Genomic DNA, 27,105 nt, shown 5'->3' with positions numbered 1-27,105 from the left:
ACGAGATGAAACCGAGTCGACAGAGGAGTGCAATCACCGAAAATGCTTATGAACTGGCATATTCAGAGATGCATATTAGACCAGCATCTATCTATACCAAGGAGTGCCAAAGAATACCCGGACGGGTTGAAGAAGAGCCTGTGAGAGGAGAACTTGACGAGTGCGACAGCGGCAGAAAAAGATGTTTTTGACGGCTTTTCCATTCCCTTTTTGCCCGTAGCGGGGAGCAGCTGCCTAGAACGGTCTAGCGCTTCAGAGCTCCGACTCATCCAAGTCACGACTGCCTGAGGCACTCAATTCCTCTCGGAAATTTCGAGAAGCTCCGCAGAGCTCATTAACTGCCGCAGCTTCCCCCGTCAGCAGTCGATCTCGACTGGAGTTGATTTCAACCGGCACATCTCTTCCCTTTCACTTCAACCCAACCACTATTGAATCCTGACAGCATGGCTGACGCTTTGAAGGCAGAGGGCAACAAGGCCTTCTCTGCAAAGGACTATCCTACCGCTATGTATGTATTTTACCCCGCTTTCTCTTAAGCTGTCGTGCTAATCGCTTCACAGTGACAAATTCACCCAGGCTATCGCGATCGAACCCGAGAACCACATCCTTTACTCCAACCGTTCTGCAGTATACTCTGCTCAATCCGAATACGAGAAAGCTCTTGAAGATGCCAACAAGGCCACGGAAATCAAGCCAGATTGGTCTAAAGGCTGGCAGCGTAAGGGAGCTGCCTATCGCGGTCTTGGAGACCTTCGTGAGTGATTGCTTGACTTGAGTTGCTTCATTACCAGGTGTCACTAACAGACCCGTAGTGGCTGCTCACGATGCGTACGAAGAGGCCCTCAAAATCGAACCCGGAAACGAGCAGGCTAAGTCCGGTATGAATGCCGTCAAGAGGGCTATTGATGCCGAAGCTCAGGCTGATGGTGTCACTGGTGACCCTCTGGGCGGACTTGGTGGTATTTTCAACGACCCTCAACTTTTCCAGAAGCTGGCCAGCAACCCAAAGACCTCTGGTCTCTTGGCAGATAGCGAATTTATGGCTAAGTTGCAGCGCATCAAGCAGAACCCGAATAGTGTCGGTGAAGAGATCAAGGATCCCCGCTTTTTGCAGGTCATGAGTGTTCTGCTGGGTATTGACATGAGCTTCGGCGCTCCTCCAGAAGGCGCTGCCTCCTCTAGTGCCGCGGAACCCCAAGAAGACGTGCCAATGCCTGATGTCCGTCCCACCGCCTCTGCGGCAAAGAAGGAGCCCGAACCTCAGCCTGAGCCCGAGCCTGAGGATGAGGAAGCTATCGCAAAGAAGAAGGCGCAAGAGGCGGGAGATGCCGAAAAGAAGATTGGTAACGAGTTCTACAAGAAGAAGCAGTTCGATGAGGCTGTTCAGCACTATGAGAAGGCATGGGAGCTGAACAAGGATATCACATACCTCAACAACATTGGCGCCGCTAAGTTCGAGAAGGGTGATCTTCAGGGTGCTATTGAAATTTGCCAAAAGGCCATTGAAGAAGGCCGTGAAGTCAGGGCTGACTTCAAGACCATGGCCAAGTCTTACACAAGGATTGGTACAGCGTATGAGAAGCTTGGCGATCTCACCCAGGCGATTGAATACTATAATAAGTCGCTCACTGAACACCGAACCCCCGATGCCCTTACAAAACTCCGCAACGCAGAGAAGACCAAGGCTAAGACTGAGAAGGAAGCCTACATCGACCCAGCAGAGGCTGAGAAGGCTCGTGAGCTCGGCCAAAAGAAGTTCCAGGAGGCTGACTGGCCTGGCGCTGTTGATGCCTTCACCGAGATGACGAAGCGTGCTCCCCAGGATCCCCGAGGTTTCTCCAACCGCGCCGCAGCTCTCATCAAGCTCATGGCCTTCCCTCAGGCTGTTCAGGACTGCGACGAAGCAATCAGCCGTGATCCCAAGTTCATCCGTGCTTATATGCGTAAGGCACAGGCTCTGATGGCTATGAAGGAATACAACAAGGCTTTGGATGCTTGCACTGAGGCTCAGGAAAATGATGATGGAACCCATGCCCGTGAGATCGATCAGCAACAGCAGAAGTGCTTGGAGGCGCAATTCAGTTCTCGTGCGGGCGAGACTGAACAACAGACCATGGAGAGAATCCAGAACGACCCAGACGTAAGTGGTGCCAACTGTGATTGACATTTTTAGGTTATACTAACCCCCAACAGATCATGGCTATCCTTCAGGACCCAGTCATGCAGAGCATTCTGCAGCAGGCCAAGAGCGACCCTGCTGCTCTGCAGGAACACATGAAGAATGCCCAGGTCCGCCTGAAGATTCAAAAACTGATGGCTGCTGGTGTCATCCGCCTGGGACGGTAAACGGAGATCCGTGGATGTAGGGGATAAGTACGACTGGATGAATTGAGACGACAGTAATCTGTTTTCGACCAAAAGGAAGGCCAGCTTATGAATTGATGCATTTTCAGCTATATTTCATTATTTTAATGATATATTGTCCTATCTTGATTAAGTTCTACTGGAATGCTTTCTCCGCGTTCAAGTAGGACAGTAGTATATCCTGTTATGTGCTGTTTCCGTGCAGATATACGTTCTTACTTGCATCACGAGTGACCGGTAACTGTTGCACAAGTAGTGTTGATTTTCGTAGGAAGGGAAAGATTGAAGGAAAAGGTAGATTAGCCCCTGTCTTTGACCCAAAGCCGTGCGGGTATAAGTATATATCTCAAACAGATATCTGAAATTTTATTGCGCTGTGGCCTCATATGTACAATACTAATGCTGAATATATATATATATATATATGCATTCGGTATAGAATATACTCTTGCTTCTGAGGAGAACCTTGGTATTCGCTCTTGTTATTCTGCCCCATTTTACTTGTTTCCTTTTCTCTCATACGAAGTATAGTGACCGTTCTTTAGAAATTTTCTTCAATGATTTTGAACTCATTTGGCCATGATGCTATCCTTTGCTCTAGTTCTACGAGTCGTCCCGTTGGAGGAATTATGGTAACAGTACGGAGTAACAAGATACATTTAGAATCATTGGTCAATGTGCCCGACTTGATACAAGGGCAACTGACAGAGTTTCTCAATAGGCCGATCGTTAACAAGAGAATTGCAAACGGAATTACACGTCAACCCGTGTATATTACCAGACAAGGAACTGATAGACCGCAAGAAAATCAGTAGGCGATCAGTCAAAGAGGGTAAACCCTTCCTAGGGCCCGGGGCTTGGCTGCTGACAGAGCCAACCTCTCAGCCGCACGTCCACTCAGTGGCTGGGAAATCAAATGCGTTACGAGTCACGACCGACTATTTTCAAAGGAAGAAAAAAGTAGAGAAAAAAATAAAATAAAAATAAAAATAACAAGGGAGAGAGAGACAAAAAAAAAAAAAAAAGAAAAAAAAAAAAAAGAAAGAAAGAAAGAAAGAAAAAAACAAGGGTCCCGGAATTCCCGATCGATTTCCACGACCACAGACAGTCCAAAAATGTTCCCACTGGCAACATTTGATTTAGGTGGTAGACTAGAAGTCCACAGATCGGAGTCGTACGTACACCTTTTCCAAGAATGACATACATCCTCCACTAGGCAGCATTTTAATTTACTACGAAAATGCAGTCATTATGCAGTCGGTCTGATTTGGTAGACCGAGAGTGACCCAAGGTGCTTCTGCGATCAGCGTCTGTGGCCCACACTAACGAACCATGGATTATTGGGTGAGTTGATTCGGGTTGCGCTAGGATCGTATTGATAATTGAGTAAAAATTGTGGGAGTTGGGATGTCTTGGTAGCGACTGGACTACCTTAGTCCTCCAGAGGTGGTTCCCTACGGATTATGTGAGGTTGGTCTGTTCATGGGTCGTGTGCTCTCTCAATTAATTTAATTTCTTATCTTTAATTTAATTTCTTCCCGGCATATCTCCTTCCCAGCCCCCTTTCCCTGTGGCGGTGGGATAGAGAAGATGGGCGACAATGGAAGACGATCGAGCAAAGCTTCACATAGAGAATCAGTGAGCTTTGATAACTGAGGTTTGTCCTCTTGGGGGCATGCGAAAGTCAATGCTAGATATTAAATTTGATTACTCCGTAATGAGCAAACTGTGGCAAACACGGGTGGTAGTGCGAAGATTGTGTAGATCTTAGGTCAAAGCTGAATAAGGTTGAATGGGAAGGTCAACAAGGCAGTTACAATTATAGATCTAAGGACGAAATGGAAGCGGTATTGGCCTATTAATGTACATCTTTAGTACATACGGGAAGCTTGATGTTAGGGAATATCTGTCACATGGGGGTTTAATTAGGGTTTATCTTGAGGTATGTCTATACATATGTTGATGTAGTAAATAGTATTAAAACAGTATGCAGCTTCTACGAAGCAGTGGCTGTGTCATCCGTGTACCAAACCAGAGCTTCTGCTGCATGCCACGTTGTAACCTGGTACTGTGACGATTTCCTAGTCTCAGATCGGAATATATTCCGTGCAATTTCCTCAGTGCTGTGTATTTGCACAATTATTCGTCGTAGGGACACTGAGTGTACTGGATCTCCTATGGAACCTGAACCACGTGAATGTGGATGATACTATCAAGCACGCTTAAGGAATTCAGCGAATCATCAATGGGTCAGTACTGTCGCGATTGTTCCGAGGATCGGGAAAGGGGAAAAAATTAGATGGGTTCCACCTTCATGCATGCTAGTCAACTTACTAAGTGGATAATCGGTCACTGGTTTGGAATGAGTAGCAGTTGCTTGGCAGGGCTGTCCCAAGGTAATATTACTGGTAGTCCAGGCACCGAAGAACCCATTACAAGTACAATCAGAAGTACACCGGCGATGAATGAATGTGGCGCAGCAAGACTCCATTTAGTGGCGGTGCGAAGTTCTTCGATTGACCCGCTCAGTTAATCGACCGATCTGGCTTACTCCATCATTGTAATATTAGTAGGTAGTAGCTGCGGTGAGCCGAGAATTACCTAGGTACCCTACCATTGCTTTGGCGATGTTTGTCTCCTGCTTCCTACTTACTTTTTCTCTTCGGCTGCTAAGGAACTTGTCGGGTTTAATGGGAAAAAGTCTGTGGCTGGGTCCTTGTATTGTACCCCAAAGAAAGGCTGGTCCCTGCTAAGACGATAGTAGTATAGCCCAATCCACTGTGTGGGGATGGTCGGGTAAGATTACGACTCCACGACAGAGAGCGTGAAAGACGAAGCGAGTGAGATGGACAAACCTTCTGATCGACTCGACTATCTTTTCTTGACTAGCATTCAGTCCCAGATCGACGTCACGGCCGCGGATCTCTCTTCCTTCTCAGCATTGTTCTGTTTTCTTTTTGCTTTTTAAAGTTCTACGTATCTTTCCATCACATCCTAATTGTGACCACTTGTTCTTTGAGCATATTTCCCCATTTCTTCCCAATGTCTCTATTTGTTTATTTCATTGCTATTTGATTAAACCATTCCTTAGCTCCCTCATCATTATCACTGGTTCTCCACTCGTATCTAGGAGATCCATCCCTCTATCTCCATCAGGAGTTTTCCCCCCTCTTTTTTTTCTTCTTTTCTTTTTTCACTTTTCCATTCTTCTTTTTTCCCTTTCAGCTCCGCACCAGCCACGGTTCTCCTTGACGCAAGTGGCTTTGCCGAACTCAATCCGTTTTCGCTTTCAGCTCTTCATTTAGTTCGGCCTCCCCCCTTCACCATCGTCCGATCCTTCTTCTGCTCTTCAACGGTTTCTTTGCTCTCTCTTACCCGAGGGCGGTCAATCTTCGGTAAGGATTACTCTATGCTCTTTCTGTAGTGTTACCGTGGTCGATTCAACCCTTCTTCCCCCGAAACCCGCAACCTGCAACCCGTCCTATAACTGAGCTCTCGGGCTTAACCGTGGGTTCAGCCACTCCCCGCTGCGGAGAACTCGAAGGCAACCATCGATTTTCCCCCGAGCGCCAACTCACTTCGGACATTGACGAATCCTTTTCTTGTCCAACACCCACTTCTCACGGACTCTCCTTTTTCATTTGACTATTATTTTTTCTCTTTCTATAATTCCCCTTTCCCTCCCATCCTCCCCATTCTTATATAATTTGATGTTTAACATTTCCTACTTATCTTTGTTATTTGCAATTCCGCGTTAGCTTATAAGAAACAAAGAATTCCATATCAGGCGATCTGACGACCATCCAGATTGTGTCGGTTGGGGATTTGTAATCGGTGATCCTTCACCCTGGGCCTCGTTGAATTGGTCCCGCCAACCAGAGAGCCATGGCGTCGCAGGAGTTAGAGAAAGAAAAGATCGAATTGAAGGAGGAGGGCGCCATTGAGGCAGCCGAATTGGCCCCTCAAGACCCCCAAGCCGCTGCGGCTGCGGAGAAAGTGTTGGTGGATGAAACCAGGAAAGCTGGCCTGCCAGCCTATCAATTTGACCCCAATGCGACCCCCGAAGAAAAAGCGGCGGCGGCAGCAGCAGTAGGTCTCTCTCGACACCTATCTTTTCGACTGTACACTGTTCGCTAACGGACGATTTCAACTGTAGCGACTACCTCCGGGCCTCAAACATGACACGAAACCTAAAGGAATGGCAATCATCACGGACAAGGTAGGTTTAGACAATGATTGCCTCTTTTGCACAACACAGGGATCTCTTGCTTAATTTAGTGTACTCCTAGGATGATGGCACTCCCGACCAATACGATCTTCCCCCACCGAAATCCGCAACAGCCCTGTTGAATGAAGAGAAGACAGAGACTGCCCAAGGAGAAAACGGTATGACCGAGGACTTGCGATGGGCTCGCGACAGAACTGGATGGGCTCCTCGGTTTCACGAGGAGCCGACAGAGGAAGAAAAGGCAGAAGGGACCTTGCTGGACCACCAGGACTTCCTCGAAGGGAGATTAGATGACAAGTTTTTCGGCGGTAAGTAGGTCCTTCTGTGGGTGTTGTATTGGCGCTGACCGGGTTTAGACTGGTACCACAATGCTGCTATCATAGTTTTTGCTTGTCTGTCTTCTTGGATCATTGCGATCCTGGGCGGGGGCTTAGGCTGGATTTTCATCTTAATGGCAGCCTGTAGTACGTACTACCGGACATCGATTCGTCGGGTCAGGCGAAACTTCCGAGACGATATCAATCGCGAAATGGCTAAGCAACGTCTGGAAACCGACACCGAAAGTTTGGAATGGATTAACAGCTTCTTGGTCAAATTTTGGCCCATCTACGCGCCTGTTCTGTGTGACACGATCATCAACTCGGTCGATCAGGTCCTCAGCACTTCGACACCGGCCATGCTCGACAGTCTCCGACTGAAAACATTTATTCTCGGTTCCAAGCCTCCTCGATTGGAGCATGTGAAGACTTATCCTAAGACGGAGGTTGACACAGTTATCATGGATTGGAAATTTAGTTTCACCCCTAACGATACTATGGACCTGACAGCCCGTCAATTGAAGAACAAAATAAACCCCAAAGTTGTCTTGGAAGTTAGATTGGGTAAGGGCGTTGTCAGTAAAGGTCTAGATGTGATTGTTGAGGATATGGCTTGCAGTGGTTTGATGAGGGTGAAGGTGAAGCTCCAGGTTCCTTTCCCCCACATTGAGAGGGTTGACGTCTGCTTCTTGGAGCGCCCGGAGATTGACTATGTTTGCAAACCCCTGGGTGGTGACACACTTGGGTTCGATATCAACTTCATTCCCGGCCTAGAAACCTTCATCAAGGAACAAATTCACAACAATTTGGGCCCCATGATGTACAGTCCGAATGTCTTCCCTGTCGAGATTGCGAAAATGCTTGCTGGAAATCCAGTGGATCAAGCAATTGGAGTCGTTGCTGTTACGCTGCATGGCGCTCATCAGTTGAAGAATCCTGACGCATTCGCTGGTACTCCTGATCCGTACGCAAGCGTCTCTTTGAACGGCCGCACGGAACTGGGACGCACAAAGACCGTTCACGACACAGACAGCCCAAGATGGAACGAAACGATTTACGTTATCATCACCTCGTTCTCTGACACTTTGACTATTCAGCCATATGATTGGAATGAGTTCCGGAAGGATAAAGAACTCGGTACTGCGACTTTCCCCTTGGACCGACTTGAGGAGCAGCCGGAGCACGAGAGTGTTTATCTGGAAGTGATGGCTAGTGGCCGGTCTCGTGGTTCTATCCATGCGGATATCCGATTTTTCCCTGTTCTTGAAGGAAGAACGCTTGAGAACGGTGAGGTTGAGCCAGCCCCAGAATTGAATACGGGTATTGCTCGCTTTACAGTTGAACAAGCTAAGGACTTGGATGGTACAAAGAGCCTTGTCGGTCAGCTAAACCCCTACGGTGTTCTCATTTTGAACGGAAAGGAAATCCACATCACAAAGAAGTTGAAGCGCACGAACAACCCTATCTTTCAAAATGCTTCCAAGGAATTTTTGGTCACCGATAGAAAGAATGCTCGACTTGGCTTGGTGATCAAAGATGATCGTGACCTTACTAGGGACCCGATCTTGGGTACCTACCAGATCAAGTTCAACGATATGCTCAAAATGATGGAGAAAGGCCAGGATTGGTTCCATCTCCATGGGGCTAAGACAGGACGTGCTAAACTCACCCTACAGTGGAAGCCCGTTGCCCTCGGTGGCATCTCGGGCAGTGCTGGCTACATTGATCCAATCGGCGTGATGCGCTTCCACTTCAAGAGCGCAACTGATCTCAGGAACCTGGAAACTATGGGCAAATCTGACCCGTATGCTCGTGTGCTGCTCTCTGGCTACACGAAAGCTCGAACAGTAACGTTCAGGAATAACCTCAACCCCGAGTGGGATGAGGTAGTTTACGTTCCGATCCACAGCACTCGTGAAAAGCTCACTCTGGAAGTGATGGATGAAGAATCCGTCGGCTCCGACCGATCCCTCGGATCGCTAGAAATCAACGCCGCGGACTACGTCCGCGAGAATGAGAACGGAGAGTATCTCACTGATGACGAAAAGCAGCATATCTCCAGTGATCTTCGTATTGGTCATGGTCGAGTAAAGGGAAAACTCAACTACACCGTCGCATTCTACCCCAGCATGCCTGTTGTTAACCCGGATGACGAGGTCGAGGAGGATGATCTGACAGAAGGTGCTAATGGTGACGAGGAGGGTGGTGATCAACCCAGGAAGAGCGTGGATTCTCGACGCAAGATCTCGCATACCAAGTCGCCTAGCACGGACTCCAAGGCTGCTACAACAAATGGCACGAATGGTACAGCGGAGTCGAAGACTAGTCTTGACTCATCTAGGCCCGCTACTATCAAGGAGTCTGAAACGATGTCCGTTAAGTCCATGAAGGAAGTGCCGAAAACTTTCATTTCGCTGGAGGATATAGCACAATATGGTATTTCACCGACAATTCCATTTTCCCTGTTGTTATCCCATTCCTGTGTTTGGAACTAATTTATCCGCAGAGTCTGGCTTCCTTGTCTTCAAATTTCATGAGGTACACCTTTCTCGCAGCAATGTACAGGTAGAGGTCTTGATGGACGACTATATGTTCCCCGCATACACATCACCTAAGATCCGCTCCAAGTCTGCCAAGGTTGAAGACAGTATGTGATTGTTCTCGGCAAAAGTATTACGGAATTAAAACTGATCGTGTTGCAGTTGGTGATGCCTTCGTGCGTGAGCTCGAGTTCTCGAAAATTACGCTTCGGATTGTGGACAAGGAGGATCCTAAGGCGAGCAGTGACGAGCATACAGTTGCGAAACTTACAGGCGATACGCTTTCGACTCTACAACGCATTTTGGTAAACGAGTCCCTGCCATGGTTACAATTCGCTACCCCATAACTAACTGCTTCTAGTACAACCCAACCGAACTAACACTGCGGTCGGACAGTGGGGAAGTAAGCAAGGTCACTGTTAGTGCTCGGTATATCCCTGTACATATGAAACTTGATCCGTCTGAAAGCATTAACAACATGGGAACCTTACGAGTGGATGTTCTTGATGCTGCTGAGCTCCCATCCGCCGATCGAAATGGTTTCAGCGATCCATACTGCAAGTTCCGTCTCAATGACGAAATGATCCACAAGACCAAGGTACAGAAGAAGACTCTTCACCCGGCCTGGAACGAATACTTCGAAACACCTATCAAATCTCGTATCGCGGCAGACTTCCGGGTGGACGTGTATGATTGGGACTTCGGCGACAAAGCAGATTATCTGGGCGGTACCCACATCGATCTTCGAACACTTGATCCCTTCCAAAGCCAAGAAGTCTCTCTTCCACTTGATGGCAAGTCGGGTGCAATCCGTCTGAAGATGCTGTTCAAGCCGACCTACGTGATGCGGTCTCGGCAGGGTTCCTCGACCTTCTCCGGTACCTTTGCTACTCCTGGGAAGATCGTCGGAGCACCTGTTAAGGGTGTCGGATTTGTTGGTGGCAACGTCATCAAAGGTGCTACTTTGGGTGCTTCTTTCTTGAAGCGCGGTATCACGTCGCGATTCCACAAAGATGATTCTTCGAGCATCAACGAGGCCGCAGAAGACCAAGAGGACGCATCTCAGCTGGAGGCACCATCTGTTCTGGTTGAGGGCAATACTCCGCCTAGCTCAGCGCAAAGTAATAGCCTGCAGCACTCGCGCACTCGGAGTGTGGCTTCGCATTACAGTGATAGGCTTGGCCTCGCTGGTAAAGGAGACACGGGAACTGCTACGATTACTGTGGTGTCCGCCACCGACTACCCTCCGTCGGCTAATGTGCGTGTCATTGTGAAAGCCCTGGGTCCCAAGCCCAAAGAGGTGCTCAAGAGCAAGGCCCATAAAGCCAGTGGTGGCACAGTGCATTTCGATTCGTCGCATGAGACCTGCCGTGTGCACAATACCACAGCGGACGCGCAGTATCAGATCCGAGTTGTTGACCATGCTACATTTGGTTCGGATGATGTTCTCGGAGAAGCACTCTTCTTCGTTGATGACCAAGGCTCCGTGGCCGGACAGGAGAAGGTGGTGAAGGTTGGCAGTGGTGCTGTTGCTATCCGCAGCAGCTTCTCGGGATCCGAATCTACCCTCCGGCCCGGCACTGCTCATTCGAACGGCGGAGATGCGGCGTCCGACGTAATGGACAGCCCAGACTCGAAGAAGCCCGGCCGTCGCAGCTTCCTTAGCAAGAGGAGCGTTAGCGGAGCATAAACGGCGGTTATACTTCGCCGGAAGCGTTCAGAGGAGGAACTAAAACAGTCGAATAGGGGTTTTGCCCTGGTACGCCTCTCTATGTATTTGTTCCTGATGCCCTTGATGATATTGCGTTTTCCCATTATTGTTCCTGTTGTCGGCTGCTGGCCACCATGTGATGTGATATCCTTAAAGTTCTGATCGACCACTAGCATTTCTGGGAGGCTAGATGTCGAATGAGTAAATCTTATTGTGACTGTTATTACTTTTGCACGATAGATGGGTCATAACTACTCTACCCTACTCTATACAATGCAGTTGGATTGCCGTACACATAACCTTACACCGCCGGAATGAGCCAAGGGAAATGGAAGGAATGGACCTAAAGCAGTACTATTCGGTTGTTGAACTGGACTGGACATGACATGTCTTATCCCGGACCCAGTGGAAGAAACCACTATTGGAGTAATGTGCCCACCGACGTCTGTTAGGGGCTTCGTTTTTAAGTTCCCTAGCCTCTTGTGTGAACTGTGTCGCTGGCCCGAGCGCATGAGAACGATCTTATTCGATTCGTACGGAGTAGCAACCCTGATCTATGAGGGGATATTTTCTATAGTCGGGCGTAGTATGACAGTTGTCAACGTGCTGCATGTTTGGTACCTATATTGATATTTATGACATACATACATGCATATCAGGCATCAAGGACCCCTCCGCATGAGTTGTCCAGTTTTGGGGGAGGGGGAGGGGTGACCTCCTCTTCCTAATGGTCTTCGTTCCCTTTTCAAATCGAATCTGAATCAAGTCTCACGACAAAAGGAGTCGACGCCGGCAACTACCATCTACAAGCCCTATGGAGTATGGGTACCCTAAGTGGGGGGGTCTTAGAAGTTAATAATACATATGGGCCCAGACCGGGAAATAACTGATATGGGCACGGTAAAATTAGAAAATCCCAACCCAACGATCACAGTATCCTGCATGTCAACTGAGACTTTGAGCGACGACTAGACCGAAATAAGCGTGGCGATTCATGAGTTGGTGGCCGTGTGATCCGTTGGTGGAATCGCAGTTGATAGCGCTTTTTAGATAGGGAACAGAAACCGGATGGAATGATCGGACCTACCATTGGACTGTCCGGAGTACACCCGTCAATAGTGCGTAAAACGGGTTCAAGGACTAAGGCCGGTGTTGGGGATGTCTCACGTTTTCTCTTTCGCCTCTTTCTGCTGCGACTTTACTTAGTCGGCCTGCGGGACGTGTCAAGAGGGATTGGACAATTGTAGGGGATATAGTAGGGCACGGAGCACCATGACCACTCCTGAGTGGCTGAAGTTTCTCGAAAGTGCTCGTGCTTCCTCCTATCATATGGCGAAGATTGTATGGAACAGACGAGGAAGTTTCGATGGGCAACTTGCAAGGTTAATTAATATTACGATGGCTCAAAAAGTGACGAGGCAGTGGGGAACTCTCAAGATTACTCTCTGGACATTAGTAAATTCGAACCCTGAGAAAAGGGGGTTATGCTCGGTCTAGAATAAGGAGAGTCCCAATGTCAGATGACGATGGATGACGACCTTTGCCTTGGGATCTACCAACATCAGCTGCAGATGTACATATTATAGGTATTATATATAGCATGTGCAGTATACTACCACTTACAGTACACTTCAATAGTCGGTCGTCATGTTTTACCCCTCCTCCTCTCGAGTTGAACTTGTGTAATTCTCAACAATGCAGTGGCCGTCAGTCCTGGTATTGACGTACGGATGATGCTAAGAATAGGTAAAGGTATCACACTTGGCAGACCAAAAAAACAAGAATGTGTCTGCATTTACTGGTTTCGTACGGTCAGTGGACCGTCACCGCCTCCCGGATTCCAGTGGTGGGCTGGTAACCGCTCTGTATTGATACCGGTTTGGTCCCCTTGAATTGCAAACCCCACTTGGTTACCCCCTCCGCTTGCTCTTACTCTGTAAAAGGCGATAAAAATAAAATAATAATTTAAAATAATAATAATAAAATCAATCAATCAACCATCACAAAGGGGAGCCTAAGGTACCAAACCAACCCAATAGGAACAGTATTAAGCTTCTTCTTCCTCCTTGTCTTGCTTGCTTTTGAATCTTCTTCTCTCTCTTCCTTTATTTGCCCAAACTATCCTTTGCTCTTCTCTCTCCCTCCATCCTTGCTGTCATTCTCATCCACGTAAGTACTTTCCCCTCTTCCCTCAGGCCTGTCGCACCATTTGCCGTTGGGGACGAGTACCAACGACGGCACCTGGTTGAAACCCATTCCTCTCCTCCGAAAGGATCGACGCTCTCTGGCGTGGCAACTGAACCCTCCTCGGGGTCCCCAATGGTCCGCTTAAATCAAGTGTCGTGTCCTCTTGGCTCGTCCTTCCCTTTGTGTTCATTCTTGCTTGCTCCTCACGCCCACTCTTAAGCTTTCTGAAGCTCCATTAAAGCTAATCCCAACGGTGTTGACCGTAACAGAAATCCTCCTATCGCCCCTTTTAACTTGAGCACTCCTGCCATAGTCCTCTTTCTCTTACCTTTTGATCGAAGACCTCTCCCCGCATAACACACACAATGGCAGCCAAAGCTTTGCCTACCCACCTCAGAGCTCCAGCCACGGAAACCTCAAACGCTGGCTCTTTCGGCAAGCACCACGGAAAGTCTCAGTCTCACATGGTAAGTCTTGTGGATTTCATGACACTCGTCTGGAGTTGCGACTGCGCATGTTGGCCTGTGGTTTCCTGAATTGTATGCACACCTCCTTAGCTGCTGGGTTGCGACCCTGCAGAATACTGTGGGGGAAGGACCCGGGGCGCGGATGGGTTGCAACTGCTTTTAAGCAACTTGAAGTCTACCTTGCCTTGCTTATTGACCATATGGGCATATGAACCTGTCTTAAATGGTGGCCTGCATGGACTTGGTATACTTAGCATCGCATATCCCTACTACTGAAAGCACGCATTTCCCTTGCACATTTTTCTGCTCAGAGAAAGCGTACATTGTATTTTGCTGTGTTACCTTGCTGAAAATCTTCAACACTTATCCTGTGCTCCTTGAAACGTATACCGGATTCCCCTGAACCGTTATCTGAATTTCTTTGATTTTATCACTCGTTTGCGACCTTCTCTTCGTCTCAGGACATTAGTTTCTATAGCTATCTTTACTTCTGGAGCACCTCTAGGTTGCGGGTTGTTTTTGGATTTTTACAAGTCGTTTTTTGCTTTGACATCCGCCGAACTCCTGTCATGTCGTGGTTTAAGACTTGCATGCTAACAGGCCGATTCCCTCAGGCGTTCGAGAATGCATCGACCAGCGTTGCTGCTTCTCAGATGCGTAATGCTCTGAATGCCCTCTCAGAGACCGTCCCTGATCCTCAGGAGCGCAAGCGCTTCGAGGCTGAGATGGACAACTTCTTCGCCCTCTTCCGCAGATTTCTGAACGACAAGGCTAAGGGCAACGAAGTGAACTGGGACCGCATTGCTCCACCCCAGCCTTCCCAGGTCGTTAACTATGAGAGCTTGGGCAGCGAGGCCTCGGTTGAGTTCCTGAACAAGTTGGCTGTTGTTAAGCTGAACGGTGGCTTGGGTACTTCCATGGGTTGCGTTGGCCCCAAGTCAGTCATTGAGGTCCGTGAGGGTATGTCCTTCCTGGATCTGTCCGTTCGCCAGATCGAGCACCTGAACCGCACTTTCAACGTCAACGTTCCCTTCGTCCTGATGAACTCCTTCAACACCGACCAGGACACTCAGTCCATCATCAAGAAATACCAGGGCCACAACGTTGATATCCTTACCTTCAACCAGTCTCGCTACCCCCGTATCATCAAGGACTCTCTTCTCCCCGCTCCTAAGAGCTTTGATGCACCTTTGCAGGACTGGTATCCCCCAGGCCATGGTGATGTCTTTGAGTCCCTGTACAACTCTGGCACTCTTGACAAGCTCTTGGAGCGTGGTGTGGAGTACATCTTCCTGTCCAACGCCGACAACTTGGGTGCTGTGGTCGACCTTCGCATCTTGCAGCACATGGTTGATACCGAGTCTGAGTACATCATGGAATTGACTGATAAGACCAAGGCCGATGTGAAGGGTGGTACTATCATCGACTACGAGGGCAAGGCTCGTCTCTTGGAAATCGCTCAGGTTCCTAAGGAGCACGTCAACGAGTTCAAGTCTATCAAGAAGTTCAAGTACTTCAACACGAACAACATCTGGATGAGTCTCCGCGCTATCAAGCGTGTTGTTGAGGAGAACGAGCTTGAGATGGAGATCATCGCCAACGAGAAGTCGATCCCCGCTGACAAGAAGGGTGACGCCGACCAGGCCATTTATCAGCTTGAGACCGCTGTTGGTGCCGCTATCCGTCACTTCAAGAACGGCCACGGTGTGAATGTCCCTCGTCGCCGCTTCCTGCCCGTGAAGACATGCTCCGATCTCTTGCTGGTCAAGTCGGATCTTTACCGTCTGGAGCACGGTCAGTTGGTCATGGACCCTAACCGCTTCGGTGGTGTTCCTGTGATCAAGCTTGGATCCGATTTCAAGAAGGTTTCGGATTTCCAGAAGCACATCCCCAGCATCCCCCGTATCGTTGAGCTCGACCACCTGACGATCACCGGTGCCGTCAACCTGGGTCGCAATGTTACTCTGAAGGGCACAGTCATCATTGTCGCCACGGAGGGTAGCACCATCGATGTGCCTCCTGGATCGGTACTGGAGAACTGTGTTGTCCAGGGAAGCTTGCGTATCCTGGAGCATTAATTTACACTTAGACTGCCATCGGCTTGCATCATTCTCCGGTTTGCCCTTCGCTGGGCTGGTACAGAAGGAGGTGTCTGCAAGGCCAGATAGATCTGTTTTAGAAGCGGGGGTTTCTTACCTTATGTGGATTTTGGGTCTGATTAACATATATCCTGTGTTGATTGAACGTCTGGGAGGCGCATTCGTGGCAACGGTTTCGATTGGGGAGTGCAGCAAAACTTAGTTTAGTATTGTCCATAATCTTTTTATTATCTTCCAACTACTAGTTCTATTTGACTTTGTCTGGACAGAGTATTTCCTCTTGATTTCCTTGATTTCTAACAAAGCATTCCTGGCCCGATGGGACGCCGAAGGATCTACCTACCCGCACAGCGTGTCTCTTCCGCGTAAGCAATGTCCCCAGATACTAGGGTCGAGGATGTTTTCCTGGTACGGTGGCCCCTCGACTTAACTCAAAAACCTACTCGGCCTCTTTCTGGCAACACATGATTGCTCCAGTCCCATTCGGGACCCCCCATCACGTGCAAGATCGCGGGACTATCTTCCGGGTGTTTCGCTATGTCCATCACTCCCAGTCAGCCCGCCATGCCTTCTGAAACGACGAGAAAAGCTGTAAAGGAGTTCCGAGGTTCTTTTTGTGAGCCTGGTCTTCTGACCTGTCGATTTGTAAGATGTGGCTGCTGTAGCACCTGATGTGGCCATGGACGCCATAGGGTTCGGACACGGTTTCCTGTTGCCATAACCAGAACTGCCTTACGCCTCTAACGTTTTCCTGTACGTCATGCATAGGCAACTCGGGCTCAGTACAAGCAAGGAGGGGGGCTTATGGACTCGTGTCTTGCGGAGCCCTGGAGCCGTCTTCTTGTTCTGGACTCCTCTTCACATGGCAGACTTTACTGTGTTTGTTAGTATAAGACTCATCGATGTTCATCAATTCGCCTTCACCATACTCTATTCAATTGCTTTGTGGGTCCCTGGCGAGTGGTTGGCGAACGAGTTGAGCTGGCTGTGTTTATTTATTGTATGCTTTCGCCGCCACCATGAGCGAACAGTCAGCGCACCGTCAAATTGCCCCGGGACCTTCTTTGAAATCTGAATTGCCCCCGGGTGATAGTCCGCCTGGAGAAAACTACCGGACCACACCGATGGACCCCTCAAAGAAGCGGGTGTCCATGGCCTGTTTGGCTTGTAAGAAGTCCAAGCGGAAAGTATGTTGTGGACTTTACTTGCGCATCATGTTTCCACATGAATGTCTCGATCCTTTCGTCTTTCTTTCCCTTTTGTTATTAGCAATACTAATAAGATTTCTTTTTCGCCACTCTTTTCTTCCTAACCAAGAAATGAAATTGAGTTTGCTACTGACAGATTGTGACTTAGTGCTCCGGGGTACCTCCGTGTGACAATTGTCGAGCCTTCAATCGACAGTGCATCTTCGATGAAACCCTAGATCAACGCCGGCGAGTAGCCGCTAAACGTACCGCAGATGAGCTCAGCTATCACCGAGACATGCTCAATGACCTCTTGAGGGTGATGCGAGCGGATGATCAATCGTTTGGCCTCAGGCTGTTGGACATTATTCGAAGGGATGCCACCGCGGAGGAGATGCGTGGATTTATCGACGAGGCGCTGGCCCAGATGGAGGGTACCGACAGTGCGGACGAGGTCACTGTCCGCAAGTTGGAGGATGTTCGACGGGTTATCAATGCTGAGGGGGCCGGGCCGTCCTTTCGTCCAAAGGTCATGGACATTCATTACTTATGCGATGAGGTGCCCTTCCGAGTTCCCGCCAAGCCATGGACTACAGTTACTGAGGATGCAGATCTTGTATCGCACTTAATATCCCTGTACTTCACCTGGGACTTCCCGTTTCATGCCTTTCTCGATCGTGATGTGTTCCTACGAGACATGGCCAGGGGCGACCTCAACTCGGAGTGTTGTAGTCCATTTCTGGTCAACGCACTTCTTGCAAATGCATGTGTATGTGATAAGCCCATCACTTTGTGGATACATACTAATTCTATGCAGCATTTTTCGGATTACTCAGAGGCATACGTGGATCCGGGCGATATCGTAACTAAGGGCGCTGATTTTCTCGCCGAGGCCGAACGGCTAAGAGACGAGGAGCCCGCAAAGTTGAGTCTGGCATTCCTACAAGGTACCCTTCTGTTATATGAAAGGTTCGCGGTCAGCTCATCCGCTATCTTCATTGGCACTTGCTATCTAACATCTACAAAGGTATTCCATATCAGGAAACAATGACCTGGGCTATAAAATGCTCCATCAAGCAATATGGACGGGCGAGTCGCTAGGCTTAATTGGCCCTAAAGTCTTCAAGTTCAGCTCTGGACAGCTCACGGATGATATGGATGTTTCTATCAAGCGGACCGCCTGGGGCTTGTTCCATATAGATACGTAAGTCATCTTACCATACCGGAAGGGTAACTCTCATCTCTTGATTAGTGTCGTCCACACCGACTTCTTAAGGCCAAGTCTCATTGACAAAGTCAACTTGGATCGGCCTGACAGAGCTCGAATGGATGAGATGGCTCTGTGGGTTCCGTATCCTTCCCATCGCGCTCCGCGGCCGTCCCTTCTTAGTCAGTACTTTGACGAGTCATGCAACCTGTGTGAGATTGCCCGTGATATCTCACAGCAACTGTATGCAATCAATGGTTCCTCTTTCTCCGCATATCATCAACGCCGCACTAAGGAGGCACTGTATGAAAGGCTTCGACGATGGCACCAGGGGTTACCGGATACTTTCAACCCAGATCACAAACCACCACCATATATTATATTACTAAGGTACGCCTATATCTTTCATCGAAGATATTGAGCACGGCAAATTCCCTCTCGCGCTTGTCAATTTAACCCCCAGATCCTCGATGATGAAGCCCTGTGTCACCTCACCCTCGACACCATGTCAATGCTGACTGTTACATTAGGATGAGGTATCATACTTTGACCATCAATCTATTTTCTTGGAGGCCCGAGGATGATGTGTCAAGTGTTGATTCCGAGGCTCCCAAAACGCCCGAGAGCCCACCCGGGCTTAGCCCACCACGTTCGAAATTCGATGCTCTCGAGAATATCCTATCTTCGGCGCGTGCAATTTCCGCGTTGACACGTCTCTATCGGCGGGAATATGGCATGAGTCGTGCACACCACTTTGCGCTGTATGCCATAAATCTGGCTCTATTCACGATGCTGGATCATGCCAATTTTGACATTTTGGATCAAGACTTCCTATCACTGACGAGCGCCTTCATAAGCTTAGCCAGCCGTTCTCAGCTTGGGAGGAATCTCTTCCATCTGTTCCGACAGTCTGTTCTGACCAAAGGCCAGGGGAAGCGAGCATCAAGCTCGAGTACTGTTAATGATGAACTGAAGGCTCTATTCACTGAAGATATCTCATCACCGTCTCGATGGGATGGTTACGCCAAGGGATTGGAGAAGCTGAATGAGGACGAACGGTACCATGGCATCCCGGGAGAGGGAGATCACACACTCTTCGACATGCTCGATTGTTATGAGAGTCTGAGCTTAGGGAAGGATGAAGTAGCTCCGGAGAGGTACCGACCAGAGGCACGATAGATGCTAACTTTGTGGTCAACCCGGGGGGGGGGGGGGTTTCCAAACCAAGAACTACATATATCCTGTACTTGAAGTTTATACAGTATCTACTACCCCATTTATTCTATATTTTAACCATGAACATTCTTGTTTCAGCATGTCTACTGCCTATATCACTCTATATATTTGTAAGAATAGTTTTGATTGTCCTCTTCCCGTGATCTTCGGGTGGTGACATCATTGGCTGTTCATCTCCCGTTGGACTACATCATCCTCTCTTCAAAGCTTATGGGTCGAGCCAGTCAAGGTCATTGCGGTCCGTGCCTTGTTACCGAGGACCTGAAAAGCCCTGCAGAACGAAAGCTGTTCATCTGTCGCCATGAGACGATTACACCCTTGCCGTTCCTGACTCATATTGGCCACTGTATCATCTGGCAATGGAAAATAATTCTCACCTGTATTATTATAATCTGCCGACCGCCGAGGAGAGCAATCGAGGCCCGGGGTTCGATCTCTCGGTGCCTCAGTCCTCCGATTGGCTTTGGGGCTCCAGTCCTGGCAGCTTCCCGGCGATGAGCTTTAATCCGTACGCCATACCGCCATACACGGACCGACCTCCGTTTCCAAACCAGCAGTCTTCCAGATCGTCCTCTTCACGAGAGATTCCGAAGGTGGCTATTCCGCGGACTGCAGGTATCAGTGGCCAGTCCCAGCGTCGCCGATCCGCGCGCGCTTGCGAACCTTGTCGTCAACGGAAAATCAAGTGCGATGGAAACAAGCCGGCCTGTAAACAATGTGTGGAGCATAATGTGAGCTGTTCCTATCTAGATGTGAAACGAGTCCGAGATCAGAAACTGCTTGGGGTGCTGGCGAAGAAGGTCCAGCGTTATGAGAAGCTACTGGAAGGGATCGAGCCGGAAGTTGAAGGTGCTCTCGCAAGGCGAATCAGAAGATGCTTACAGGTTTGTAACACCGTCTGTGTACCCCTGTCAATCTTTTGGCCTCGCTTGATGAATAGGACAGTTTACTAATAAGTACAGGGCTCTGAGGCATCGTCTGCAGATGATGATTCCGACTCAGGTGACGAAACTTCATCAATTGGATCCCTGGATGAGATTGATCTGATAGATGAGGATTTGAATCGGGATGAGAAGTCGATAGCCATGGGATTTTTTGGGAAGAACTCTGAGATATCCTGGATGCAGAGATTGGAGGATGAGGTTGAAGGTCGTAGTCAAGGCCTCGATGACTCGGGCATGGCGCTGGATCAAGCTACTTCTACGCAGGAACAGAGGCATGACGTCCCCACTACAACAGTAAGCTATCATCTCGACGACCTTCAACTCCCATTAATGGATTGCGTGGATGCATACGCGCTGCCACCAAAAGAGCTAGCAGACCAGTTCTTTACCGCATTTATGGAGTCTGTGCATCCGGCATTCATGGTCATCCGGAAGAGCATCTTTTCTGCGCAATATCGACAATTCTTTAGCCAACCGTCGAATCCACCGCGGAGATGGCTTGCCATTCTGAATATGGTCTTCGCTTTAGGTTGTCGATATCAACATCTTTTGGATCACGCAGGGGGCGGGGATTTGGATGATGTGCTGTACCTGAACCGCGCTAGGAAGTTGGCCTTGAGCGGAAATATGCTCTTTGAACATGCAGATTTACAACAAATCCAAGTGGAGTTTCTAGTGGCTTTGTACTTGCTGTCAATGGGTCAAGTTAATAGGTAGGTAGGAAGTCAACCTGCGAGGATGCGTGCCTTGGGATAGCAATACTAACACTTCTAGGTCTTTCAAATTCTCGAGTATGGCACTTCGATCAGCTTTATCACTTGGAATTAACCTTCGCTTGGTGGATGGTCGAACACACTACACGTCGAAAGAAGCACGAAGCCGCCTGTGGTGGTCTATCTATCTTCTCGAGCATCAGCTTACGTCCGTCACGGGCCGAGTCTCTTGTGTCAGTGAGAACCTGAGCTCCACGCCACTTCCAGTGCCATTTGAGGAGGACGATTTCTGTAAACCGGAGGTTCTTTGTCTTTTCCAGGATGCATCCATGCGTGAAAGCCACCTAAAACTGACACTACTTCAAACGGAAGAGGAGGCTCGGTCCAGCGCCGAATGGCTACTGACTTGCGAGCCCACCCCATCTGTGTTTTTTCATTGCCTGGTGGACCTCACGAGCATAACTCAAGCCGTGATGAACAAAGTCTACAGCATCCAAGCTTTACGCGAGCCCAGTGGCAGGATTCACCCCCGCATACGAAAATACGGCAAGACCCTGGAGACGTGGCTGTCCAAACTTCCCCAGGCTTTTCGATTTACAGAGTCACATAGCGAAAGATTTCACGCACCAGCAGCTGATGATCCCTTCCAGCGAGAGCGGATATGCCTTGCCTTCAACTTTTACAGTGCTAAGATTACACTCTGCCGGCCGTGCGTCACTCATGCCAATCTGAAAGGAAGCACCTCATCCCAGCCAGGAAAGACCACACATTCTGACCTCCGCAACGAGATGGCCGTCAGCTGCCTGCGCTCCGCCTGCTCCCTGACCTCCATCCTCCCCGAAGAACCGGATATCCACTGGTTGGTACGTGTGTCTCCATGGTGGACGATCCTCCATTACTTAATGCAAGCCAACACCGCCCTACTCCTCGGACTATCCTGCTGGTCTATTCCCGAGTTATCCAAGGATACCAAGCCCATAAGTCCAGCAACCCCACCCATCAACACTCAAACCATGCTTAAAGCATGTAAAAAGGTCATCCGCTGGCTCCACACCATGAGCTACACCAACACTGCTGCCCGCCGTGCCTTTCTCTTCTGCGATAGCTTCATCCGCCGGATCGCGCCGCGTCTGGGCCTCGATCTTACCGGTCTGCCGGATGGGGCGTCCTTGCCTTCCCATACCGACTCTATCTGGATGATGGCGGATGGACCGGAAGAAATCTGTTAAGCTTTCTTTATCTTCAGCCAGTGAGTTATTTGGATTTTGGAGTCCTTCGAATGTTAGTAAATGAACCCGTGTCCGTGTTTTCTTTTTTTCTCTTTCCCCCCCTTTTTTTTGGCACGTATTCATGACTTTATGGAAATCTGTTCACTAAATTGTAGACCTGAAACTAATATCAATGTTAAACCTAAGTTGACTACTAGATCTGCCATGATATCAATTGTGTAGAAATGAAAATGAAGTCAAGCAATATAATTCCGAATCTCCCGCGTCCCTATGGTAGGTACACAAACCGAACATGTCCCCCACGCACCCCCCAGTCAAACCCTACAGACAACACAATACATAGACAATGATAGTAAAGATCCACTTGAGGTAAATTCAACTAACAATAAACATAAACTAGCCAGTAAGTCAATATTCAACCAAGGCAAAACAGCTTAAACAATGGGGAGATTTGGGGCGGACAAAGTAAGTAAATACGTATAGCTGACGCTGAAGGAGCAGAACCAGATGGAGAAAAAGCAGAATTCAGAGAACAGTATGGAAAAGAGAGAAGACAAACTCGTCGCGGGAAGAAAAAATTAACTCGTTAGCATTGATTGATGTGTGGGAGCATTGGCTTAATTGGTTGATAAGAATAAAAGCAAGGAAACGAAACAGGAGTATGATAATAATGAATATGAATGAAGAAACCATCGTCGTAGGTACGCTGGAACAACAGAATGGAACAGATATAGATTGAAAACAGGAGATGAGAAGAAAGAAACATGTGTTGCTCTGGGAACTGTCGACTAACGGAGAAACAGATTATGAAATGCGAGTAGCGATTATTTCCACGGGTTGGGGGCACGATTTACATCTGCGGCATGATATAGGCTCGTTTGCGTGGGTCATCGTCTAGAGACGGTGGCCCACGCTTTTGGGCTGGGTTTAGGGCCATTGGATCCGCTTGTACATGCGGATGCTGGTGCGCATGTTGCACGTGATGTGTGTGCTGAACTTGCTGAACTTGAGGGTGCTGGTGCTGATGCGCATGTGAAAGGGGATGGTGTGGATGCTGCTGTGGATGCGGATGGTGCTGTGCGTGGTGCTGATGGGCCATCTGGAGCTGGTGGTGGTGGGCCTGCAATTGGGGCTGAACTTGCATTGTTGATTGGGCTTGGATCGGAGGCTGAGCTTGCATATGATTTTGCGCTGGTATCTGTGGTTGCACCTGCATTTGTGGTTGAGCTTGCAAATGAGGTTGAGCCTTCGGTTGAGCCTTCGATTGAGCCTGGGGCTGCGGCTGATGCTGCGGCTGGTGCTGGTGTTGGTGCTGGTGTTGATGCTGATGTTGATGTTGATGTTGAACATGGGCCTGCTGGGGCTGTGCTTGAGGTTGAGCTTGACCCTGGCTTGGTGTTGGAGGTTGCTGGCCTTGTGCCTTGGCTTGCGCTTCGGCTTCGGCTGCCGCCTGTCGAGCAGCAACATCAGCCTTGCGAGGACGGCCACGAGGACGTCCTGTACCGGATGGTTTCGATGAGGCTGGTTTGCGGGGAGGCTTAGGCTTTGGCGGGGCATTGGGGTCAATTTCGGACTTGCGCGGACGACCGCGGCGTCTCTTTTGGGGTACTATGGTGCCGTCTGCACTAAGTACGGTGCCAGGCGCAGCGGGAGGGGGAGCCTGAACCTGTCCATGTACGCCTGGGGCCATGGCCATGGCCGGCGCTGGAGCTGGAGCTTTAGCAGCTGAGGTCGGAGTCGCACTGTTGCCTTGTGCGGCGGCGGCGGCTGCTGCTGCTTTGGATGGAGTCTTTCTAGGCTTCGGTGTCTTGCCTTCTTCTCCTGGGACTAAGGATTTTCGGGGACGACCTCGTTTTTTAGGAGTCCCGGTATTTTCTGCCGACGCGGGTTTGACCTGTGATGGAGCTTGAGGCTGTCCCGGGGTTTGCTGGGCCTGCGGTTGCTGGTGCTGGAGCTGGAGCTGGTGCTGTTGCTGGGCCTGAGCCTGAGCCTGAGCCTGTGCCTGAGCTTGCGCTTGCGCTTTAGCTTGTGCCTGAGCCTGAGCCTGAGCCTGCGCTTGCGCTTGCGCTTGAGCCTTGGCCTGCGCTTGGGCCTGAGCCTGTGCCTGAGCCTGTGCCTGAGCTTGAGCTTGTGCCTGGGCATGAGCCTGAGTCTGAGCATCTGTGGCGTATACAGCTGGTGGTTGACCATTCACTTGTTTCGCTGATATCGCAGGAGATACAGTCGCCTTGGCTTGCTTCGGACGTCGCTTGGTTTTGGTCTCTTCCGCTTCTGGCTCTTGGACTGAGAGCTCTGCACTTCCCCCCATGGTTGACGGCGTTGTCGACTGCGGTGGCCGTTGCTGGTGTTGTTGTGCTTGTTGCGCAAACTGGGCTTGCTGCTGCGGCTGATATTGGCGCTGCTGGTAAGCTTGTTGGAACGGGTGCTGCTGGGCCTGTGATTGATATGGCGAGCGCTGGGCCTGCTGCGATTGGTACCGGGCATGCTGCTGATAAGACTGCTGCGCTTGTTGCTGGACTTGTGCCTGCTGAGCTTGCTGTTGCTGGAAAGTTTGCTGCACTTGCTGCTGGTAAGGCGACTGTTGCGCTTGTGCTTGATACTGAGGTTGGGCCTGAGCCTGTTGGTAGGGAGACTGCTGGGCTTGCTGGTACTGGGCTTGCTGCTGTGGTTGATATTGCGCCTGTTGCGTTGCTTGATATTGCGCCTGCTGCTGTGCCGATTGGTACTGCGGCTGTTGCTGTTGGTACTGATGCTGCTGCTGGGGCTGAGCCGCAGCCAACATGGGCGACGCCGTCGTGGGAGTTTGCGCCGGATGGGCATGCGTCGTCTGTCGGTGTTGATACTGCGCATGTTGCATGCGGTCTATCGACTGCTGCGGCGACGACAAGCCCATGGCATGCGCGTGCGGCGACATGGCTGCCTGAGCGTTCATGGCCGCTGCGGTATGCCCGCGAAAAGTAGCCATGGGATTCATATTTCTCTGCAAGTTCTGCAGCGACAGATAAGGGTCTTTCAACTGACCCACTGATTCGGCACCTCGAGATAGCAGATCGGATGAACCCTGAGGCGGGAATTGGCCAGGGAAGGAAGCGAAATTACCGGCCGTAGGAATTCCTACTAGCGGCGCTGACGACGATGGAGTCATCTTGCGAAGATCTGGAGAATGAGCTGTAAGATCGGCTTGCTGTTGACCGCGCAGAAGGGAATTGTTCCCGGCGATACCACTGTTATGGTGTTGATGCGTGGCAGCCGCAGCTGCAGCAGCGGCTCCCATCGACGGGGACTGGAGATGTTGCTGCTGCTGAGGATGGGCATTCTGCTGGGCTTGCCGTTGCTGGTGAAACGAATGACCTCCATATCCCATCATCTTGGCGGTGATATGAACCCAAGGAGGGTTAAATAATTTCCGCGCTATCTAAGTGTTCTTTTTCTTTTTAGATGGACCGTCAGACTTTCAGATAGCAAACATGTGACCACCGCGTCCCGACGCGGTATGCACGGTGAACGGACACTCCCAATCGGTAACTGACGGCTGGAGAATTAAATCCAGATCCACCGGGAATCACAGAACGGGATCACCTCGCAGCAATTGACCGAACTCTCCCAGAAAGACGCGCACCCAGAGCGCGTATCAGTTGGGGAGGGAGATTTGCCGTGGAGAGTCGGCAATTTGCACTTGAGAAAATGATATGGGGGAATGATTGGTGGTGGCCTTAGGCTGAGAATCTACGGCAGACGGTTGGCTCCGTGGCGCAAGTCGTTGGGGGAAGGCAGAAAAAAAATAAAAAAAAAATAAAAAAAAAAGAGGGAAAAAAATTATTAGAAAATTACCCCCCAAAAATAATACAAGGGGAGAAAAACCCACTGCGCCCGAACCACCTGCGAAGGTGTCAAAGGAGCAGAGGACGAGCACACGGTGATTCCCCAAGGAGAAATGGGCTTCTTCCGACGTAAACTCGATAGAAATGTTCAGCTATCCTGGAATCTGGGGAAGAGCCAAGCGGATGATTTGTTTGGGATCGCAAGATCACCGGCGTGGTTCTTTTTTCGCCCTTTTTTCGATTTTTTTGGATTTTTGAATTTTGAATTTCCATTTTTAATTTTTAATTTTTTAGCTTCCCTCCGCATCACGTGATGAATGGCCATGCTGGCCACTCATCGCTCAGCCACACCACTCGATGGACTGCGGTCGCGACAAAAATACGAAAGACGTGTGAGTTGAGGGAACCGGCGGAGGGAATCTGCGATATCTTGGCCGGAAGAGGTGTCAGGGTCGAGATGAATGTTTCTTTTTTTTCCTTTACTCTCTTTTCGAAACAAAAAGATTCCCGGGAGCAGAAAAAGGGTTGTGGTCTGCACTAAAGAATAAGGTCCTATGGGCTAAAATCAAAATTAAAATAAATCAATAAATACTTTTTTTTATTATTTTTTCATTTTCCATTATTTATTATTTATTATTTATTAAAATAAAATAAAAACAATTCAAAATAAATCCCCATATTATATCACTGACAGACCATTCCCGCCTATAAGATCCCAATCTCTCATTTAAGCTTATATTAGCATATTGTCCGGTTCGATTGTGCATTTCTTCTTCGACTTTTTTCTTCCTTGGTTGATGTGTGAAGGCATCATCCACGATCCTGGAAACCTTCACCACCGCAACACACACACCC

General features: G+C 49.4%; 6 protein-coding genes across 6 annotated transcripts; 5 read left to right on the top strand and 1 right to left on the bottom strand.

Moving 5' to 3' along the window:
- Positions 1-291: 291 nt before the first annotated feature.
- F9C07_2286230 (molecular co-chaperone STI1) lies at positions 292-3,329 on the top strand. The gene is made up of 4 exons (XM_041293938.2): positions 292-508; positions 561-754; positions 813-2,140; positions 2,194-3,329. The coding sequence occupies exons 1-4, from the start codon at positions 444-446 to the stop codon at positions 2,344-2,346; spliced, it is 1,740 nt and encodes a 579-aa protein (XP_041149174.1). The 5' UTR covers positions 292-443; the 3' UTR covers positions 2,347-3,329.
- Positions 3,330-6,170: 2,841 nt separating this feature from the next.
- On the top strand, positions 6,171-11,139 carry F9C07_2286229 (putative membrane bound C2 domain protein; the record flags this gene model as incomplete). Its single annotated transcript, XM_041293939.2, has 7 exons — positions 6,171-6,453; positions 6,521-6,583; positions 6,654-6,900; positions 6,949-9,345; positions 9,416-9,556; positions 9,612-9,754; positions 9,811-11,139. Exons 1-7 carry the CDS (start codon positions 6,250-6,252, stop codon positions 11,137-11,139), a joined length of 4,524 nt encoding a protein of 1,507 aa, XP_041149175.1. The 5' UTR covers positions 6,171-6,249.
- Positions 11,140-13,110: 1,971 nt separating this feature from the next.
- On the top strand, positions 13,111-16,187 carry F9C07_2286228 (UTP--glucose-1-phosphate uridylyltransferase). Its single transcript, XM_041293940.2, has 3 exons — positions 13,111-13,329; positions 13,617-13,814; positions 14,429-16,187. The coding sequence occupies exons 2-3, from the start codon at positions 13,713-13,715 to the stop codon at positions 15,890-15,892; spliced, it is 1,566 nt and encodes a 521-aa protein (XP_041149176.1). The 5' UTR covers positions 13,111-13,329; positions 13,617-13,712; the 3' UTR covers positions 15,893-16,187.
- A 745-nt stretch (positions 16,188-16,932) lies between these two features.
- Positions 16,933-19,486, top strand: F9C07_8522 (putative C6 transcription factor; the record flags this gene model as incomplete). Its single annotated transcript, XM_041293941.1, has 6 exons — positions 16,933-17,100; positions 17,270-17,869; positions 17,918-18,069; positions 18,128-18,304; positions 18,353-18,697; positions 18,838-19,486. 6 exons carry the CDS (start codon positions 16,933-16,935, stop codon positions 19,484-19,486), a joined length of 2,091 nt encoding a protein of 696 aa, XP_041149177.1.
- A 416-nt stretch (positions 19,487-19,902) lies between these two features.
- On the top strand, positions 19,903-22,429 carry F9C07_2235663 (fungal-specific transcription factor; the record flags this gene model as incomplete). The annotated part of the gene is made up of 3 exons (XM_041293942.1): positions 19,903-20,427; positions 20,506-21,200; positions 21,262-22,429. The coding sequence occupies 3 exons, from the start codon at positions 19,903-19,905 to the stop codon at positions 22,427-22,429; spliced, it is 2,388 nt and encodes a 795-aa protein (XP_041149178.1).
- A 425-nt stretch (positions 22,430-22,854) lies between these two features.
- On the bottom strand, positions 22,855-26,870 carry F9C07_1761820 (uncharacterized protein). The gene has a single exon (XM_041286860.2). The coding sequence runs from the start codon at positions 25,794-25,796 to the stop codon at positions 23,280-23,282; it is 2,517 nt and encodes an 838-aa protein (XP_041149179.1). The 5' UTR covers positions 25,797-26,870; the 3' UTR covers positions 22,855-23,279.
- Positions 26,871-27,105: the final 235 nt, after the last annotated feature.

The sequence above is a fragment of the Aspergillus flavus genome, chromosome 6 (genome assembly GCF_009017415.1).
Source record: "Aspergillus flavus chromosome 6, complete sequence".
NCBI classification, from domain to species: Eukaryota; Fungi; Ascomycota; class Eurotiomycetes; order Eurotiales; family Aspergillaceae; genus Aspergillus; species Aspergillus flavus.
Note: the sequence above shows the minus strand (reverse complement) of the source record. Positions and strands in the feature narration are given on the sequence as shown.

Excerpts from the sequence above, each read along its gene's own strand:
- F9C07_2286230 (XM_041293938.2), top strand. The coding sequence starts at position 444 with ATGGCTGACGCTTTGAAGGCAGAGGGCAACAAGGCCTTCTCTGCAAAG. Across the intron at positions 509-560 it reads AAGGACTATCCTACCGCTAT|TGACAAATTCACCCAGGCTA; the intron begins GTATGTATTTTA and ends ATCGCTTCACAG. Across the intron at positions 2,141-2,193 it reads GAATCCAGAACGACCCAGAC|ATCATGGCTATCCTTCAGGA; the intron begins GTAAGTGGTGCC and ends AACCCCCAACAG.
- F9C07_2286228 (XM_041293940.2), top strand. The coding sequence starts at position 13,713 with ATGGCAGCCAAAGCTTTGCCTACCCACCTCAGAGCTCCAGCCACGGAA. Across the intron at positions 13,815-14,428 it reads GAAAGTCTCAGTCTCACATG|GCGTTCGAGAATGCATCGAC; the intron begins GTAAGTCTTGTG and ends CGATTCCCTCAG.
- F9C07_1761820 (XM_041286860.2), bottom strand. The coding sequence starts at position 25,796 with ATGATGGGATATGGAGGTCATTCGTTTCACCAGCAACGGCAAGCCCAG.